The following is a 19,850-nucleotide window of genomic DNA, read 5'->3' on the forward strand; positions in this document are numbered from 1 at the left end:
TCAGTTCGGACTACCTGCTTCCTATGGCCACAGGAGAGAACCCAAAGCCAATAAACTTAAACTCTGAAATGCCCTTCCCTAAAAACCTGATACTCCGTGCAAGAACTTACAAATAACAATTAAGGAAAATAACTGAATATCCCAATTTTCCTTTGGTCCTAGATTTGCAGCACCAAAAGAAAGTATCTGCTACGGGAAAACAAAGAGCACAGTGAAGGAGAATAACAATTAAGGAAAATAACCCAATTTTCCGTCTCCCTCTTTTACTATCCTTATGTCTCTCTCTACTCCTGCTTCGTCTTCATGATTCCCTGTATCTATCACCGCTTCTGCTCCTTTTCCTACGTTTTTCTCTGCTCCTGCTTCGTCTTCTACTTCTATTGCTGTCCCTATCCCTGCTCAAAACCCTAGACTCGAAAGAAGGCTTTTCCTTGAGCCTGTCGTGGAAGGATTGGAGTTGCGCTTCCTTCTTCGACCCAGAGGAGGCTTTGACGAATTTGGAGAGGTAGGAGGAGGAGGGTTTTGCAACATCGTCGTTTGGTGCTGAAGAGGAAAAGCCGAGACCTCGCTTGACCCTCGCAGCTCTCTCGCCCTTACGGGTCAGCTCGTCGTAGTACGCCACTGCTTTTTCTTCTTCCATCTCTAAACTTCACTTTTCTTTTTCATTCTTCATCCATCACAACTCAACTAACAACCCTTCACTCTCCATGAAATGTAAGGAAAGACAATAGAGTTAGATCTCAGAAAACAAAATAAAAATAATAGTTTAAATTGTGAAGAAATCGCGAATCAAAGAATAAAATCAACAAGGTACCTAAGAAGCAGGAGGGAAGGTGGAATGTGAAGAAGAAGAAGAAGAGAGAGAAAATAGTTAGCTCCATCGATGGATGAATAAACCCTAGTGATTAGTGAGAATGGTGCATGTGCAAGTGCAGAGAGTGTGTGTGAGTGGGTTTTCTTTTCTTCTTCTTCTTATCATCTATCTTCCTCTCTCTTGATGTCGAGGTAGAGTACGGAGGCTAGCCAGGGTTTAAATTTTTTTCGGCGGAATTAAGATGGTTTTTTATTAAAACCCGTCTTAAATTTTATTAGACATAACATTCTAAGGCAATTTACAATAACCGTCTTAGAATGTGTGTTGTAAAAGGCATTTTTCATTACAATAATTACAAAAATGTCACCCACTCATTTTCTAAGGCGGTCCACTTAGAACCATCGTGTCGTAGAAACTTATATTTCTAGTAGTGCTTCCACTCCCTTCTTTGAAATCAAGCCTTCTCAAACGCTTCTAGAGTCACATTCAATGATTATTACAAATTAAAATGATTCCATCAACTTCAGTGTTCTCCCTCGTTACTTTGAGAAATTAATGATTTGGTCTTGATCTAATATAATGGTATAAGGTAGCCGACATATAACGCATAGGATCCAAATAGTAATAATAGTCAAATTGTGTAATAAGATACTTTATCTATGTTTTAGTTTGGTTTCTTATGTTAAAAAGTTTCACTTTAGTCTCTTGTTCTCTTTTCACTCTCATTTTTTATTTGATCCTCACAAACCTCACTTGGAGACATAGGTGTGAGGGTAACCTTTTTCCTTTTATGTACAAATGCAAATTTGTTTGTGACACCATTATGAACAACATCCTTATCATACTGCCAAGGCCTTCCACGTAAGAGATTGCTAGGCTCCATAGGGACTACATCAAACAGTATCTCATCAACATATTTTCCAATGAAAAAGCATAGCAAAACTTGTATATCTACAACTAGCTCCCCATTCTCACTCAACCATTGTAGTTTCTAAGGCCTAGGGTGAAGGGAAGTTTTCAAAGCAAGCTTTTCTATCAATCTTTGGTTTGCTACATAAGTTCTATTTCCCCCATGAATAATCAAAGATCATATATTCCCCATGATCATGCACCTAGTATGAAAAATGTTCTGCCTTTGTGTTTCATCTCAATCCTTACAAACACTCCCCATTAACCTCCTAACCATCAAAAGATCACCTTTCAAGGGATGTACATCACATTGACTTTCACTCTCAGTAGAAGAACTTGCATAGCCAGAAAAACATGCACTAGTAATAACCCCATTACCCAACACAGCCATTGTCCTTTTGTTAGGACATTGGGAGACAATATGACCCTTTTCCCAAACGCTTAACATATAATGGAACAAGCTTTTGAAGATCCTCTTTTCCCAATACAGCACCTTTTTCATGAGATTTAAATGAAGATGCTCTTTCTTTCTTGTATGTTTGCTTCCTCTTTAATTGTTGTTCCACCTTGATAGCTTGATGAATGAGATCCTCCAAAAAGGCATAGTGGTGCATATTGAATTTTTTTCCATTCAATTCCTCATCAAAAGCTACAAAATATATTTCCGCAACTACCCACATATACTTTCTTTTGTATATCTAAAGATAATGATAAAGATAAAGTAATTTCATATTACATTTCATACTGAAAACTATAAATTTATAGGATTAAAGAAATGTGGTCTTATTAAATACAATTTTCTATTTTAGTTCTATTTAATTTTGCGCATTCAACTTTTCCTTTTAAGTACAAAAACCCTCATGCAGTGTTGGTCAATCACATGACCCCTCCATAATTTATTTTGTAAATCAATCAACGTGCGTATAGATAGACAATTAAGGGATGCTTGGTCACTAGAGATTTCAGGTAATATATCAATTGATTGACATACATTTTTAATATCAATTAATTTGATTATTAAAAGGAACTAAATTTATGCATAAAAATAAAAGTATTAATTAATGATGCAATTAAGAGATGCTTGAATATTACAAGAGTTATGTGACTTTTTTTTTTTTGTTGAAGTTAAGCATTTATATGATTAATGAGTATTATTAAATTAAATAAAAATTATTTAAATTATCTCTTAAAAGAAGACAGTTAGTCATGAAGAGACAAATCCTTTATCATAATGAACACATAACTTCTAGTTTTTTATTTTCAGCATCTAGTTTTAAGAGAAATATTTGATCGTCACCTAATTTTATTTTACCAAAATACATTCTCAAATATTTTAATATTTATTATGATCAACATCTCATTATATGTAGCTAGGATGGCGTTCAAATAGTGTGCAATACACTTCGTCAATTGTGTTTTAAACATTTATTATCTTTTATTACACTTTAATATAAATTTATTATGAAAACGTATAAAATAATGTGATTTGTATTTTATGGAAAATATTTATCACTTCCAAATTTCATTTAATAAGTGACAATTAATATACTTTCTTTTATGATCATTACAGAACATTTATTTTATTATAATTTAAAGTATGAAGAAATTAAGAGTGTATTTACTTATTATTTCTTTGGCTTTTTGGGGATTCAGATTTGAGAAGAAAACATTCCATACCAAAATCCCTAAATCAAATGGTCGAAGAAGAATCTGGACTACCTATTGTCAATTTGAATGCATCTCATTGTGCAGTCATGAACTTAGGGCTCCAATTATTTTTTTTTTATATTCAGTAGTTTTGGAAGGATTGAAAAATAAAATTAAGGATTTTCTTTCTCCATATGACTACAGGAGATCCACCCAAACAGAAGACAAGTCAAGCAAATGAGAAAAAGAAAGAAGATGAGAATATTACTCAAGGTAAGTGTGATTTTTCTAAAATCAATTAATTTGCTTAAGTGTTTTATGTTTAAATATGGTTTCAAAAGGTAGCTGAATTCTATGCATTCAAGCGATATTTCTCTCTTTTACAAACATAGTTATAATTTGATGTTTATTTAATTTTAGTGGATTTTATCGATTATCGAAGTCATTTTGAAAGATGTGAAAAATAAAATTAAGGGTTTTCTTTCTCTCGATCTCGTTACAGGCGATCCACCTCAAGAGGAGAGGAGAGAAGTCTAAGAATCGAGATAGAGGAAGAACTCAAGAATATTACAGAAGGTTAGAGTGATTTTCTTTGAAATCATCACATCACTTTTCTTTTATTATATTTTCAACTATGAAGAAATTAAGAGTGTGTTTAATTATTATTTCTTTGGCTATTTTGGGATTCAGATTTGATTTCTTTTAATGTGTCCGCTTTTATTTAAAAAAATGGTTATAAATTATATTTGTGCAACATAGTTTATAGGCACATTAGACAACATTGAAAGTTTTTCTCATTGTGAAATTCCTGTTTGAGAAGAAATCAGTCCATACCAAAATCCCTAAATCAAATGGCGGAAGAAGAATCTAGATAGGCTACCTACAGTCAATTTGCATGCATCTCATTTTGCAGTCATGAACTTAGGGCACCAATTTTTTTACATTTACTTAACTTTGAAAGGATTGAAAAATAAAATTAAGGGCTTTCTTTCCTCATATGATTACAAGTGATCCATCTAAACAGAAGAGAAGTCAAGAAAATGACAAAAAGACAAAAGACGACAATATTACTCAAGGTTAGTGTGATTTTTCCAAAATCAATTATTTTCCTTAAGTGTTTTATGTTTTCATATGGTAACTCAAAGAGAACAATGGAGATAAATCCAACTTACGTATCTGGTATAAATAAATAAAGGTTACATGTTTTATCACATGTTACTTTCTGAAAATATTTAGTGACTACAATATTTCTTCAAAGATTTTTCTGTCATAATTTGTAGTTTTCAAAAGTTTTTCTCCACAATGATTAAATTAATTTCACATTTAAGCCATTCTACCCCTACTATCATGTGTATATCAACATGCACGGTTTTATGCCTACTTGATGATATTCCATTCTTTGTTGTGTAATAATATTGTCACATAACTAGTTCACAATTTTACACCATTATGGGAGTGAACATATATATTTTAGCTAGTTTCATTTTTGTCCATAATTCTTGGCTTGGAAATATGTTCATGATCAAATAAACAGGGCCATCAAAACGAAGAAAGCAATTTAGGGTTGGAGATGATGGTAAAATATTATTTGATGAAGAAGAGCTCAAAATGATCCTAGATTTTAAGAGAGTTGAGGACTATATTGAGGTTCTTTGTGGCGCTACAAACAAAAAATATGGAGATTATGTTGGGAGGCTAAAAATTATATTGAGGTTCTTTGTGGCGCTACAAACAAAAAATATGGACTATATTGAGCTCAATTATTTTTTTATTTTGCGATACTATAATTGATCTCTAATGTTTCAAGCAAGTATTTTGTTTTGTTTTGTTATAATTGTACAATAAAAAAAATAATGGAATAGGAACTGCAGAATCTGTTGATCTTTTTTAGAGCCTTATTTTTGTTATTTAAAATAGATGAAATAATAGTTTTATTTTGTAATTTGGAAAAAACAAATAAATAGCAGATATATAGATTTAATTTTATTAAAAAAAATATCTGTGAGACAGAATCACTATTTCTTTTCATTTTATTTTATTAGCAATATAAATTATTATTATAAATATAATTTCGATCCTATGCATTATTTGTTGGTGGAAACGAGGGAGAACACTGAAGTTGGTGGAAACATGTTTGTTTGTAATAATCAGTGAATGTCACTCTAGAAGCCTTTGAGAAACATGCTTTAAGGGATGGGAGTGGAAGGTGGAAGAGAAACATCTGGGTTCATTGTGAAGACGAAGACAAAATTCCACTCTGGAAGACACCTCTGATAAAGTATTACACACACCAGGCAAATGTGGCTAACCGGAAAGACTCTGCAATGAGGTAACAAAACTTTCACAGGGATGAGTTCCTGCGTTGCACGAGATGCGGGAAGGAGCGCAGGTTCAATCTCAAGAGTAGACCAGACATTAAGAAGTACCATGATGCTTTAAACAACAAATGTTGGACTTGTTCTCTTTGGCCTTATCAAAAGTAAGTTGCTCAATCCCAACTCAAGCTATATGATATTCAAGTTCATGCATGATTAGTATTTTCTTGTGAACGTAGTTGGTACTTAGTCTTGCAAAACACATTATATGCTGGAAAAAGATACTGGGGACTCACGATGTGTCAATAAGAGCTAGAGAGACAAAAAGGATGAGTGATAATTGATATTTTACTAAAAATCACAAATACCTTCAACTAGAGACAATCCAGCTTTAGTTAGCTAGGATAATTGATTATTGCAACAACGTTCTTTTTCCAAGTAATTAACAACATCAACATACCTATAACTTAGAGTCAAGACCATTTGTTATGAACATCTTTATGTTGGATGGTCATCCATGCACTCAGAGATGGACAGATAAATGACTGAGGTGATTAATGGTATCATATGAAAGAATGATAAAGAGAAATCAAGGTGTATGTACAATTTGATATTCTTGAACCATATTATGATTTCATATTCTTGAACATTCAACAGTAGCATTGACAGCAAAGAGAATTGTATTCAACAAATATAATTTGACCATATATCAAACTACAAAAGTGACAAAAAAGAATCCAATTGATTTATAACGCCATAGTTGGTACGAGCTATCATTAGCATATAAATTATTAAAGAGCATCACAAAAATATTGAATGGGATATAAATATTTTGTGTTATGTATTAAAACATGTTTATAATATCTTAAAAAACATTCTACTGTATAAAATGTACATAGCTGGTGTAAAATATTTTTCCGCATACATCTCTAATAATAAGATTTTGTCATTTTCTTGTAACAAATCTATTCATTTATAAAAATAAATTCTATCTATTTTGTATGAAAATGCTCATATAAGAGACACTTATTTTAAAATAGGAGTGCAGATGAATATTTCAAAGAGATGGAAATTTTCTTGATTAGGGATCAAATTGAGAAGTCTCAAGAGGCCACCATGGCAAGGTTTTTGCATGGTCTCAGTAGGAAGATCCAAGACATTGTAGAGTTGCACCACTATGCCTCTTTGGAGGATCTCATTCATCAAGCTATCAAGGTGGAACAACAAGTAAAGAGGAAACAAATATACAAGAAGGATAGAGGATCTTCATTTAAATCTCATGAAAAGGTGCTTCCCTTGGTAAAAAAATTCTAACCCTACTCCCACTTCTTCAAAAGCGAGTTCCATTAAATGTTTTAAGTGTTTGGGAAAGGGTCATATTGTTTCCGAATGTCCTAACAAAAGGACAATGGTTGTGTTGGGTATGTGGTTATTACTAGTGCATCTTTTTTCGGCTCTTCTAGTTCTTCTACTGAGTGTGAAAGTCAATGTGATGTACAACCCTTGAAAGGTGATCTTTTGATGGTTAGGAGGTTACTGGGGAGTGTGTGTAAGGATTGAGATGAAACATAAAGGGAGAACATTTTTCATACTAGGTGCATGGTCATGGGGAAAATATGCTCTTTGATTATTGATGGGGGAAATTGCACTTATGTAGCTAGCCAAAGATTCATAGAAAAGCTTGCTTTGAAAACTTCCCCTCACCCTAGGCCCTACAAACTACAATGGTTGAGTGAGAATGGGGAGCTAGTTGTAGATATACGAGTTTTGATATGCTTTTCCATTGGAAAATATGTTGATGAGATACTGTTTGATGTGATCCCTATGGAGCCTAGCAATCTCTTACGTGGAAGGCGTTGGCAGTATGATAACACTACTAGTAAACAGCCTTTTTACATCGGTTATGTGACCCATTCTACATCGGTTATGACGCGTCATCGTAACAGACAATGTTGAAAGTCTCGCGTCGTTCAACATTGATTATCTGACCGATGTAGAATAGTGAACATTTACATCGGTTATTAGCAAAAACCGATGTAGAAAGTAAGACATTCTACATCGATTATTAGCGATGAACCGATGTAGAATGTCGATTTTTGTTAACCATTCTACATCGATTGTGTCTATAACCGATGTAAAATGTTTTCCTTTCTACATCACGTGTTGTCAAACCCGTAGTAGTATACTATACCATTCTACATCGGTTATTCTGAAAACCGATGTAGAATGATGATTCTTCTACATCGGTTGTTCTGATAATAGATGTAGAATGGTGGTTCTTCTACATCATGTCTTTGTGCAGTATTTTCGATGAAATTTAATTTAATGATCAAACCATTATAATATATATATATATATATATATATATATATATATATATATATATATATATATATATATATATATATATATATATATATATATATAACTTGTAACTGAAACCAAAGGTAAAAATGTTATATAGGGCAGTACTTTAGATGCCCATCACAAAAATATCAACAAAATATGAAAGAGATATAAAGAAGGAAAAATGAGAGGATGCAACCATACAGCTGCAGTGTGTACTAGCAAGCAAATCACATGCAATGGCTTGAAGAGGAGTAAAATTTTCAACATATCAAAGAAAAAATTGGTGTCCAACATATCACAGAAAGTCCATTTTTGCAAAATATAGTCATACCTCTTATTCATAACCTCTTAAAATTGTGAGAGAGGAAAAATGGCAGACAAAGTGCAGCTGATGTGGTATTGCAACCACAAATTGTGGTTGTAGACCACAATTCAACACTCCCTTGCTAAAATAGAATCAGATTTCTTCTTAGCTGTTGTTCCATCCAATCCCACACTCACAGGTGAGACACCAATAGCTCCAGCTATTGCTTCAGGAACAGGAGGAACTTGACATGGAGCTTCACTCCTTGGTGCCATATGATAGGCTGATGGAGCTTCTACCCCTATCATTGTAACCCTAGAACTGAAGCCTTCTCTTCCTTCCATGCACATATATCAAACTACTCACTCCTAAGTCCACACAATAAAACCAACATCTACAAGCCAGAGATCAACAAACAATGTACTCAGAAAGCAAAATGATTCATTAGAAAACATGCCATAACAAAAATTTGAGTATTTTAGCAAAACCAAAAATTTGAATCTTCTTAAACATGCAAGGAAACCAAAATGAAAACTCATCAAAGGATTCCCAGATACTAGGAAGAAAGAAAACAAAGACACAAACTTTGGATTTTTTAAGTTGTTTAGCTGAATTAGCTGATCCATTTAAAACTTTTAACTTTGCACTAAATTGCAAAAATCACTAATCACAACACTCTAGGGTTTGAGTAGAAAATCATACGAGGAAGAAATGCAATTATCTTCTAACAAAGTTAATTTTTCTCCCTTTTGTTTCCATCTCTGAAAAATGGGTACTTGCTCAGTTATCAAGTTTTCAACTTTCTAGTACTGAAACCAGAAATTTGATTCTTAACAAAAAGGACTAAAAAAAAGACAATCAAATAAATACAAAAATAGAAAAATGTTTTTCCATATTATTACAACCTCAAAACATACTTTGGTAAGAAAATTTTGAAAAATGCTTAAAATAGAAAATTCAAACTCTCATAAATTTTGTTAAAAAGTCACTCATTTAATTCAAATATTTCTTGACCCTGAACTTTGAACAAAGCAAAAGCAACCAAAAATACCAAAGGCTTTTCTAAAGGAGCAAAAAAAAAACACCCTTGTGCATAATAATTGAAATACTTAATGTTTTTAATTGATTTTTATCTTAATTTTCAACAATAGTGTTCGTTATTAATTTTTAAATGAACTTCTTAAAAGAAAACAAAATGATAAACGATTTTTTAAAACCCTCGTTATCTCAAATCAAATAATAAAAATCATAATTGTATAAAAAAAGAGCAATTCAAGGGCCATAAAATAGGTGAATATGTATTAAATTGCTAAACCCAGTAAAAATAGTAAATCTAATTCGAAAACTGATAATTAATATATTGTGTTTAATAATAAATTATCATATATTTAAAAATAGTTTAATTTTATAATAATTATTTGAAAATTATATACAAAATAATTCCCATTTATTTAATGATAGCTCTGAAAATTGAGTTCTGTCTAAGTTAGTATTTAAATGAATGATTCAAACCCATGAACATTGCAACCAACACTGTATCCTGAGAAACAAACAATATATGTTTATTATGTAATTCCTGTAAGGTATTGCAACAATGTGATTGCTCCTGCATGTTCACCTGCATTTCCAAGTATTGGTAGCAAGATTCTGCTGACAAAGGTCACAGTCAAATTAAACCCCAAGATTCTGCTGACAAAGGTCATTGGTTCCAAACGAAAAGAACTCTGCTTCCTTTGCAATCTAGATTAACCGAATATCAAATTAAAAAGAATAAATAACAAGAGCGAAATGAGAAAAGAAGACTGTTTTTCTTTGTGATATTCTTAAATATTTTGTTAGAATTTAAGAGTGAATCTTCAAGACATTAGGATACAAATGCTACCTCATCTGCAACTAGTGCATCCCTTGGAACTTCAATCATAGTTCGAACCTTATAGCTTAAAGAAGAACCCATCTCAGACAACACTTTATCAGCAACATTCCTTATTAAATTCACTTGATGCCTTAATTCCTGCCAATTAAAAATTCGGGGGCTTATATCATGTAATCCTAACATCAAAATGGCTTCATTAAGATCAAAACCTAAAATAGTGATTGACATCGTAATTCAAGAGACATATAGTTAAGGAAAAGTGCACAATCTAAAACAATTTTCACACATTATATATAAAAGATGAACTGTTTCTTCTTGAAGGCAAGAGAGTATGATTAAAGTTGGAAATAAATAAGCAGAAAATCACTTGCTCTTTTAACTGCACAAACTAATCTCAGGGGCAATTGGAAAACTAATTAGTTATAAAATATATATATTCTCATTTTTCTAGTGACCCTTCTAAAGCAACTTTCAATAAAAGACACCATATGATATGTTGAAGTACCTACCCAAAAGGTCTGATGGAGAATAAAATGGGTGGTGATGGCTGCTAACTATCGAAGAAAAACACTACAAGAAACAAGCTCGTTTGCCAGGGGCGGATTCCCTGGGAAAAGAACAAAAAGCCCTGGGAAATGGACGTTTGCCAGGGATTTTGCCAGGGGCTGAATCCCTGGGAAAATCGCCCATCGCAAATCAGTTTGCCAGGGATTTCACCCCTGGCAAAAAAACGAGGGGCTGGCCCTGGCAAAATCCCTGTCTTAGCCCCTGTCTTCTCACTGACGCATCTGCACACTTTTCTGACGCGCTGCTGTACTGACACAAGTCAAATCATACAGTGCCAGGGGTTTTGCCAGGGGCAAACCCCTGTGAAACGGGATATATTTTTTTAAAAAAAAAATTTAATAAATAATTTATTGTAATAAAAATCATTTTAATTAAAAAAAATTATTTAAAATAATTAAAAAAATCGTTTTTTTTAAAAAATTGTTTTTGAAATATAATTAATTGTTTTAAAAATCATTTTAATTAATAAAAATTATATAAAATAATTAAAAAAATCGTTTTATTTTTTCAAAATTGTTTTTGAAATATAATTAATTGTTTAAAAATTATTTAAAATAATAAAAAAATCTTTTTTTTTGCAAAATTGTTTTTTAAATATAATTAATTGTTTTTAAAATCATTTTAATTAATAAAAATCATTTAAAATAATAAAAAATTCGTTTTTTTTTCAAAATGCTTTTTTAAATATAATTAATTGTTTCAAAAATCGTTTTAATTAATAAAAGCGTGACACTAAAATATTAAATGTACTTAATAATATTACAAACATTGTATCATAAAAGAAGCAAATAAAAATTGTGCCGGGAAGCGTAGAAAGCCTCCCAAATAGTACAACCACATCGAAAACATAATAATTAAAACAGTAATAATTAACAAATTAAAAAAAACAGTTTTAAAAAAACAGTTTTAGTAAATAACCAGTTTTCCATAATAATTAACAAAATGCTATGTATTTTTGTGCATTCTAGTATAACAATAACTACACATAATCCACAAATCTACCTAAAAAGCATATATTCAACAACATGCATATATTCTATTTTGTTAAAAAATAAAAAAACATGCATATATATTCCATAAATAATTTGAATATTCAACAACATGCATATATTCAATAACATCCAACATCATCATCAACATATATCATTCTATATAACATATTTATTAAAATTTCGAATAAAAACAAAGAAAAAATGTTTTACTCTAATTAAACAGTTTTAAAAATAACAGTTTTATTATACATTTTTTTTCTCTAGTTTTAACATTTTTTCTAACTAAACTGTTTTATAAACAGTTTTAAAAATGTTAACATCATATATTATATATAAACAGTTTTATATAAACAGTTTTATTAAACAGATCATGCAAAATTAAACAGTTTTATTAAACAAAAAAATTATACAGTTTCTAATTAAACAGTTTTATTAACAACAAAATTCGAAATATATATAAACATCATATATTATAACACATCATGCAAGTAGAAACATCATATTTTCTTTGACAGATCATGCAAAATTATAACATCATATATATAAACATCATATATCTAAAATTATAAGTAGAAAAATTACTAACTTGTTGAAGCTTGAGAGAACAAATTCAGAGAGCAAGGAGCAGCAGGAGGAGGCAAATTTGGACACTGATACAATAAAAAATATTTATGTTAATAAGTAGTAACAAATAAAAACAGAAAAATATAATAAGTGAAAAGAGTGTTACCAAATTATAGAACAAGTGTATGAACTGAATGATAATGGACTGAAAATGAACTGGTGAGGATGGAAATGGAAACCGAAAATTTTTCTAAGTTTCAAAAACACAACACTGAGCATGAGGATAAACACGCGGTTTGGCTATATAGTGTAAAAAAACCCAGGGAATAACTCACGGAATGCCCCTCGCAAAACAACAGAGTCAAAGGCTAACCTCCTAGCTTCAGCTATATGAGCAGAACGGTGCAGCTAGGAAAGCAGGGATTCCTTTTTGCCAGGGGCTGCAAGCCATTTCCGAGGGGTAACACCCCTGTCACGTCTGGGCCGCACAGCTTTTTGCAGTGCATGGTCATGTCGTGTTGACTTATGGGAAGATTCCGTCAGCTTTACAGAAAACGAGGGCATACCCGTGTGTTTGGCCGTGTGAAAACAACATGCTATTTTAAAATTCATTTCCCGCTCTTTTTTTTGCCAAGGCTTTTGTATTTTTGCGAGGGACAAACCCCTGTGTAAATGTAAGTGGTCCCAGCCTTCTCAAATGTCATTTTGCCAGGGGTTTCCTTGGCTTAGTCCCTGGGAAATTTGCCAGGGGTTAATGTCCCTGTCAAAAATCCCTGGCAAATGGGCATATTTCTTGTAGTGAAAGAGAGAAAAATAGTTTAGGAAAAAAAGAAAGAAATAAACCAGAGTATGTCAAAGCATAGAAGGTCATTGGAGTGTTTGCACAGAGGAATAAATAAACCAAAGTACTGATTTTTATTTGTTACAGAAATTATTTATTTCAACTTTGTTATTAATATCCATAGGTACTTAATAATTTGAAAATAATTAAAAATTAATAACATATAATCTTAACATCAAATAATATATTTCATTTAATAATTTTTAAAATTAAAATAATATTGCAAGCAGTATATCAACTTATCAAGTTTATAATTTATTATACTTTTGTAATAAATCAATTACATAAATAATTATCACATGAAGAATAAATATAATAAAGTTTACCATTATGTATTCATTCACCAAAAAGTTGTAAGGGAAATAATAAAAAAAGGGTATAAATACTTTGGAAATGTTCCTCATGTTGACCCTCATCTCGTTCCTCACCCAGCTAGTATTTATTCTAAGCAGCGTACACAATAAAACTTTTATATAACTAAAATTTATAAGAAATAAGTAGTTTTGAATATATAAATTATATTATAATAAACTTTATAGCAATAAGTATTTATATATATCTATATAAAAATTATATTTTAAATTTATAATAAATAATTTATATTTTAATATAAATTTATTTTTAACTATTTAATAATTTCTTTTAAAATAAATATTATATATTGGAAGTGAAACATAGTCGGGAAGTGTCCTCTCTAGAAAAATATGTACATTATGCCAACAAGGGACTCTGGTTGGTCTTTGGAAGGTAGCTACCAATTAAAAGTTAAGAATAAAATAAACCTATGCATTGTAAGGTTTTAAAAAAGTATAAAATTGAATAATTTTTTTTTTTTTTAGAAAAACTGTGTAGCCAAACATATGAAATGACCAGACAAATTTTATAATACTACTACTGGCTACTGATAAGATACCATGTCACAGAGCAAAACCTGCAAATTGACTAACAGAACAAACTGTTGGAAATCAGGACAAACACACTTATCTGTACTATACCAATGATTTGCTTTTTCTCTGTCAGTTTATTCACAATAGGCTAAAATAATTATTGAATCTTTTATTTTTCAAAATATAATTCAAGTGTATTATTGTATTTTATCATTTAACTAAAAAAGTAAAAAAATTCCCACATATTTTATCCTTTTTCTCCTATGTTGATGATGAAGAGTTAGCTATTTCTCTGAATCTCCTGGAAAATTGAAACTGAGAAAATTCCCAAAAGTTCAAACCTTTCCCAACATGCCACAAATTAACAAGAAAACTAGTAGTCTTTTGATTTCACCTGTATAATTACTTTTGATTTCCAAAAAACCTTCATGAATTCCTTAAAGTTTTAGTCTTTTAGACCAACTATAAAATTAATCATCAATTTCAGATTTAAAATTCTTTGTCAACATAGAAAAAGAAAACCAGAAAGCACTCACCTTCGGAAGGATCAGTGGTGGTGTTTGCAGATTGAGCTTGTGCAACGTTAACCAAGCAGCTGAAGACACTCAACGCAGAAACAAGTGCAAAAGCCAAAACATGTGACAATATGCACCGTGACATGGTATGAACTTGATCCACCCTCACAGAATAATAACCTTGGTATTTGGTAAGCAATAACCGCAAAGTTATAGAGACAAAATAATAGATATGAACTTGATCAACCCTTGGAGGATAATAATCTTAGTATTTGATAATAAGGAATCAACTTACAGAGAAAAATATATAGGACGTTTACTTTAAGACTTTTGCACAAAATAGAGGCAAAGATGGCATCTCTGACCAGTGACCACCAACTTATAGAGCTTTGTCAAAACTTACGAGTTCAATGATGGCACCGCAAACTTATGTGAATTGTCCTCCATCATTTTCAAGGGATTGGGACTGAGGAAAGAACGGACAGAATGTAGAGCAAAGTTTAGTGCACAAAAGCTAATGCAAAAAATATATATATATAGGATTGAGCTGCAACCAGCAGGGGATGAAAGCCACTAAATAATTTGTTTTAACTTTGTAAGCTAGAAAACAAACATTAGTAGTAAGAACATTACCTCAATATTCTTCAACTCAAACTCTAGACTATGAGTTAGACATTTGTTTCGAAATGTGTCAGAAGGCCCACTTGTCCTGTATAATCTTTTAACCAAAAAGGATGTATTCAAGAAGAGATTCCACTAGTGTACTTCAATTACAATTAAAATGTACTGGAACAAAACTAAGCAGCATTATTAAATTCAAACAAATATTCTTCTAAGCATAAAGCAAAATTACCCCCACCGCCAAGTGCAAGTAGGTCATTCAAACACATGTAGTAGTACCGATTGACACCTGCACAAAAATATATACAATTAGAAGACCACAAGTTCAAATAAACTCAAAAAGGAGAAAAGAAACTTCTCGTTCATATAATAAAAGTTGAGAGCTTGTACAAAAACAAATTCAAATGAAATTTACAAAATCAAATTCTTTTAATTCATGAAACTAAAGCAAGTATCAATATATTTATTATATATGTAAATCATTGAATTGAAACTAACAGCTTCGTTAAAAAACGTAAAATGGAATGATATCACCTGTGCCTTTGTATTCTTTGCACATTTTGACAATTTGACCCACGATCAAATATCAATTCTGTGCAGTGCTGCACATTTCTAAGTTTACATCCAAAACCAAAAGTGATTCCCTCTACCTACTACTAGTTCTGGTTCTTCATTCCACTAAACACTAATCAGTCAAATCATCCACTAGCATCACAAAAAAGGGAATCCATTACCCTAAGAACAAAGCTTCACTCTGTGCAAAAAAGGGAAAAGAAAAACATATTCGCCAATTAAAACAATTAAGCTAACAAATAAATCTCTTTCCTTATTTTTCAAAAATAATAAAATCAACCAAATTCCAGGGTGAATAATAAAGCAACAGATATCCGAAACCAAATAAAAATACAGGTTACAAATAATAATAAAGTAAAAGTACATAAAAATAAAGTGGCAAATGATGGTGAAGGAGTGGGACTTACAGAGCTCGAATCCATCGAGGAGGAACATCAAGGGAAGCAATCACAGCAAGATCAATTTCAACGTCGAGCGTAGCCAGCGATTTGAGAAGCACGAGTATGGCTATGTAGAATTCGTAGTCCTTCGGCGTACCTACGTACATCACCATCGCATACGCATTTCTTTTTCCTTCTTTCACACCGGAAACATGCCAAAACCCCAATAGCATATAATGGATTTGGTAAGTTCCTTGATTCTATTCCAAAGAGCTATTTGGGGGTGGAGATTTCATTGCGACAGGGGTTTGGGTTTTTTTGGTGTTAGGGTTTTTTGTAATTTTACTGGAGGATAGGGGAATGGGGGCGGAGGACGAATGTGGAGTGGGGGGCGGTGGTGGTACCAGGGAGAAGGTGGAGAAATGTAATGGGAAGAGGAGAGAAGAGGAGAAGCAGAAGATAGCTAGCGAGTGGGGAGAGGAACAGATGCCAGCTGGGAAAGAAAAGGAACGAGCGCCACATTTGCGGAAAGAAGAGGAACGGATGCGAGGGGCGCGTTAAAAATTAAAATGGCCGCATTCAAAGACGGTTTTCTGAAACTGCCTTTGAAATGTTTGAAATATTTACGAAATTGCCATCCTTATACATACTAAGACGTTTTTGTATGACTGTCGTAAATATGATGTCGTAAAAAAAAGCTTTTTTAGTAGTGTAAGGATGTTGTCCATAATGGTGTCACAAACAAATTTTCATTTGTACATAAAGGGAAAAAGGTTACCCTCACACCTATGTCTCCAAGTGAGGTTTGTGAGGATCAAATAAAAAATGAGAGTGAAAAGAGAACAAGAGACTAAAGTGAAACTTTTTAAACATAAGAAACCAAACTAAAACATAGATAAAGTATCTTATTACACAATTTTACTATTTGGATCCTGTGCATTATATGTCGGCTACCTTATACCATTATATTAGATCAAGACCAAATCATTAATTTCTCTAAGTAACGAGGGAGAACATTGAAGTGGATGGAAACATTCTAATTTGTAATAATCGATGAATGTGACTCTAGAAGCATTTGAGAAGCTTGATTTCAAAGAAGGGAGTGGAAGCACTACTAGAAATATAAGTTTCTACGACACCTATTCTACGATGGTTCAGAGTGAACCGCCTTAGAAAATGAGCCTGTGGCATAGTTGTAATTATTGTAATGAAAAAATGCCTTTTACAACACACATTCTAAGACGATTATTGAAAACCGCATTAGAATGTTATGGCTAACAAAATTTAAGACAGGTTTTAGTAAAATTCCATCTTAATTCCGCTGAAAAAAATTAAAACCCTAGCTAGCCTGCTGGAACTCTGTCACGCGCCTCCGTACTCTACCTCGACACCATGGCATTCATATAGTGTGCAATACACTTGGTCAATTGTGTTTTAAAAATTTATTATTTTTATTACACTTTAATATAAAGTTATTATGAAAACATAAAAATTAATGTGATTTGTATTTTATGGAAAAATATTTATCACTTACTTCCAAATTAAATTATAATTAATAAGTGACAATTAATATACTTTCATTTATGATCATCGCAGCACTTTTATTTTATTATATTTTAAACTATGAAGAAATTAAGAGTGTATTAACTTATTATTTCTTTGGCTTTTTTGGGATTCAGATTTGACAAGAAAACAGTCCATTCCAAAATCCCTAAATCAAATGGCGGAAGAAGAATCTGGACTACCTATAGTCAATTTGCATGCATCTCACTGTGCAGTCATGAACTTAGGGCTCCAATTTTTTTTTTAATATTTATTAGTTTTGGAAGGATTGAAAAATAAAATTAAAGATTTTCTTTCCTCATATGACTACAAGTGATCCACCCCAACAGAAGACAAGTCAAGGAAATGAGAAAAAGAAAGAAGATGAGAATATTACTCAAGGTTAGTGTGATTTTTCTAAAATCAATTAATTTGCTTAAGTGTTTGATGTTTACATATGGTTTCAAAAGGTAGCTGAATTCTATGCATCAAGCGATATTTCTCTCTTTTACAAATATAGTTATAATTTGATGTGTATTTCATTTTAGAGGATTTTATTGATTATCGTAGTAATTTTGAAAGAAGTGAAAAATAAAATTAAAGGTTTCCTTTCTCTTGATCTCGTTACAGGCGATCCACCTCAACAAGAGAGAAGTCTAAGAATCGAGATAGAGGAAGAACTCAAGAATATTACAAAAGGTTAGTGTGATTTTCTTTGAAATCAATTCTTTTGCTTAAGTGTCTCATGTTTTGATATGGTTTCAAAAGATATTTTGTTCTTTTAGAAACACATGTATAATTTGAGGTGTATTTAATTTTACTTGACTTTATTGATTATGTAAGAAATTTCGGAAGAGTTGACAATTAAAATTAAGGGTTTCCTTTCCCTCTTTGACTACAGGCGATCCACCTCAACGGGAGAGAAGTGAAAAAATCCGCATAAAGAAAAAGTTCAAGAAAATGGCACAAGGTTAGTGTGTTTTTCTTTGAAAACAAGTTTATAATATCTTAAAAAACATTCTACTGTATAAAATGTACATAGTTGGTGTAAAATATTTTTCTGCATAAATCTCTAATAATAAGATTTTGTTGTTTTCTGGTAACAAATCTATTCACTTATAAATATAATATATGAGTAGTTTCTTTAAAATTATTTGTTGAAATAAAAGCTCATTTTAATAATATAAGTAATTCTATAAGTAATTTTAAAATTATTTTGTTGAAATAATTATTTGTCTAAACTCTTTATATTTTAAAATATAAATTCTATCTATTATGTATGAAACCGCTCATATAAGAGACACTTATTTTAAAATTATTTTTTAGTTTAAACAAATTCACCCATATATATATATATATATATATATATATATATATATATATATATATATATATATATATATATATATATATATATAAATTTGAAATTTCTTATATGTATTTGTGTACCAATATTTTACACACAAGGGGATACATAAAGTGAGAATAGTATTTGTAATAAGAAGATAAGAGAAGTAAATTTAGATTATATAATCATGTACGTGGATAATTATGATTATATAATCTCTTAAAAAGTTATGTCACATTATCTTTAATCTTAATATTGCATGATTTCATCCGATACTTAATTAATAATGATTATCTCACTGTCTCATAATAAAAGTCCCTTCAATTCACTCTATATACTCACATATGACCATATATGTATAAATTTAACTCGCAAAAAAAATCTCTACTACCATGACAGGGTTTAGCATGCACTGTTTAAGGCTGCTTGTGACAAGTCACAAATTAAATATGTTAAGTTTCTGCAGTGTTTGTTTTACCTGTACATTTTAAAAGCGTTAAAACTCAACAGTACCAATTATCATTCATCAAAGTACTTAATTAAATAATACACTAGATACTCAACTTGTACAAATAATAACAAAATAGTTATACTTGCTAATGTTACGGAACATAAATTGCGAGTGTAAAAAATTAATTTAATTTACATTATGTACTCAACCTTTCACATTATGTTATCTGCACTTTTTTTACGAGATTATGTTATCCACTCTAACTTATAAGGATTATAATGAGTTTTCCCCCAAGGTCCTAAGGTGAAATTCCTCCCATGATATGGCCTTTCTTTGTGCACTTCAAAATTCAGAACGG

At 31.3% G+C, this 19,850-nt stretch overlaps 1 protein-coding gene and 2 long non-coding RNA genes across 3 annotated transcripts; 1 reads left to right on the forward strand and 2 right to left on the reverse strand.

The window, feature by feature from the left end:
* Positions 1-301: 301 nt before the first annotated feature.
* LOC114416229 (probable ATP-dependent RNA helicase DDX46) lies at positions 302-640 on the reverse strand. Its single transcript, XM_028381101.1, has one exon. The coding sequence runs from the start codon at positions 638-640 to the stop codon at positions 302-304; it is 339 nt and encodes a 112-aa protein (XP_028236902.1).
* A 13,956-nt stretch (positions 641-14,596) lies between these two features.
* On the reverse strand, positions 14,597-16,600 carry LOC114414200. Its single transcript, XR_003667155.1, has 3 exons — positions 16,179-16,600; positions 15,431-15,487; positions 14,597-14,657 (listed from the first exon to the last, which is right to left on the reverse strand). It is a non-coding gene; the product is annotated as an uncharacterized LOC114414200 (long non-coding RNA).
* A 1,426-nt stretch (positions 16,601-18,026) lies between these two features.
* Positions 18,027-18,620, forward strand: LOC114414380. The gene is made up of 3 exons (XR_003667205.1): positions 18,027-18,095; positions 18,324-18,392; positions 18,595-18,620. It is a non-coding gene; the product is annotated as an uncharacterized LOC114414380 (long non-coding RNA).
* The last annotated feature ends 1,230 nt before the right edge of the window (positions 18,621-19,850 follow it).

Source organism: Glycine soja, chromosome 6 (assembly GCF_004193775.1).
Source record: "Glycine soja cultivar W05 chromosome 6, ASM419377v2, whole genome shotgun sequence".
Lineage (NCBI taxonomy): Eukaryota > Viridiplantae > Streptophyta > Magnoliopsida > Fabales > Fabaceae > Glycine > Glycine soja.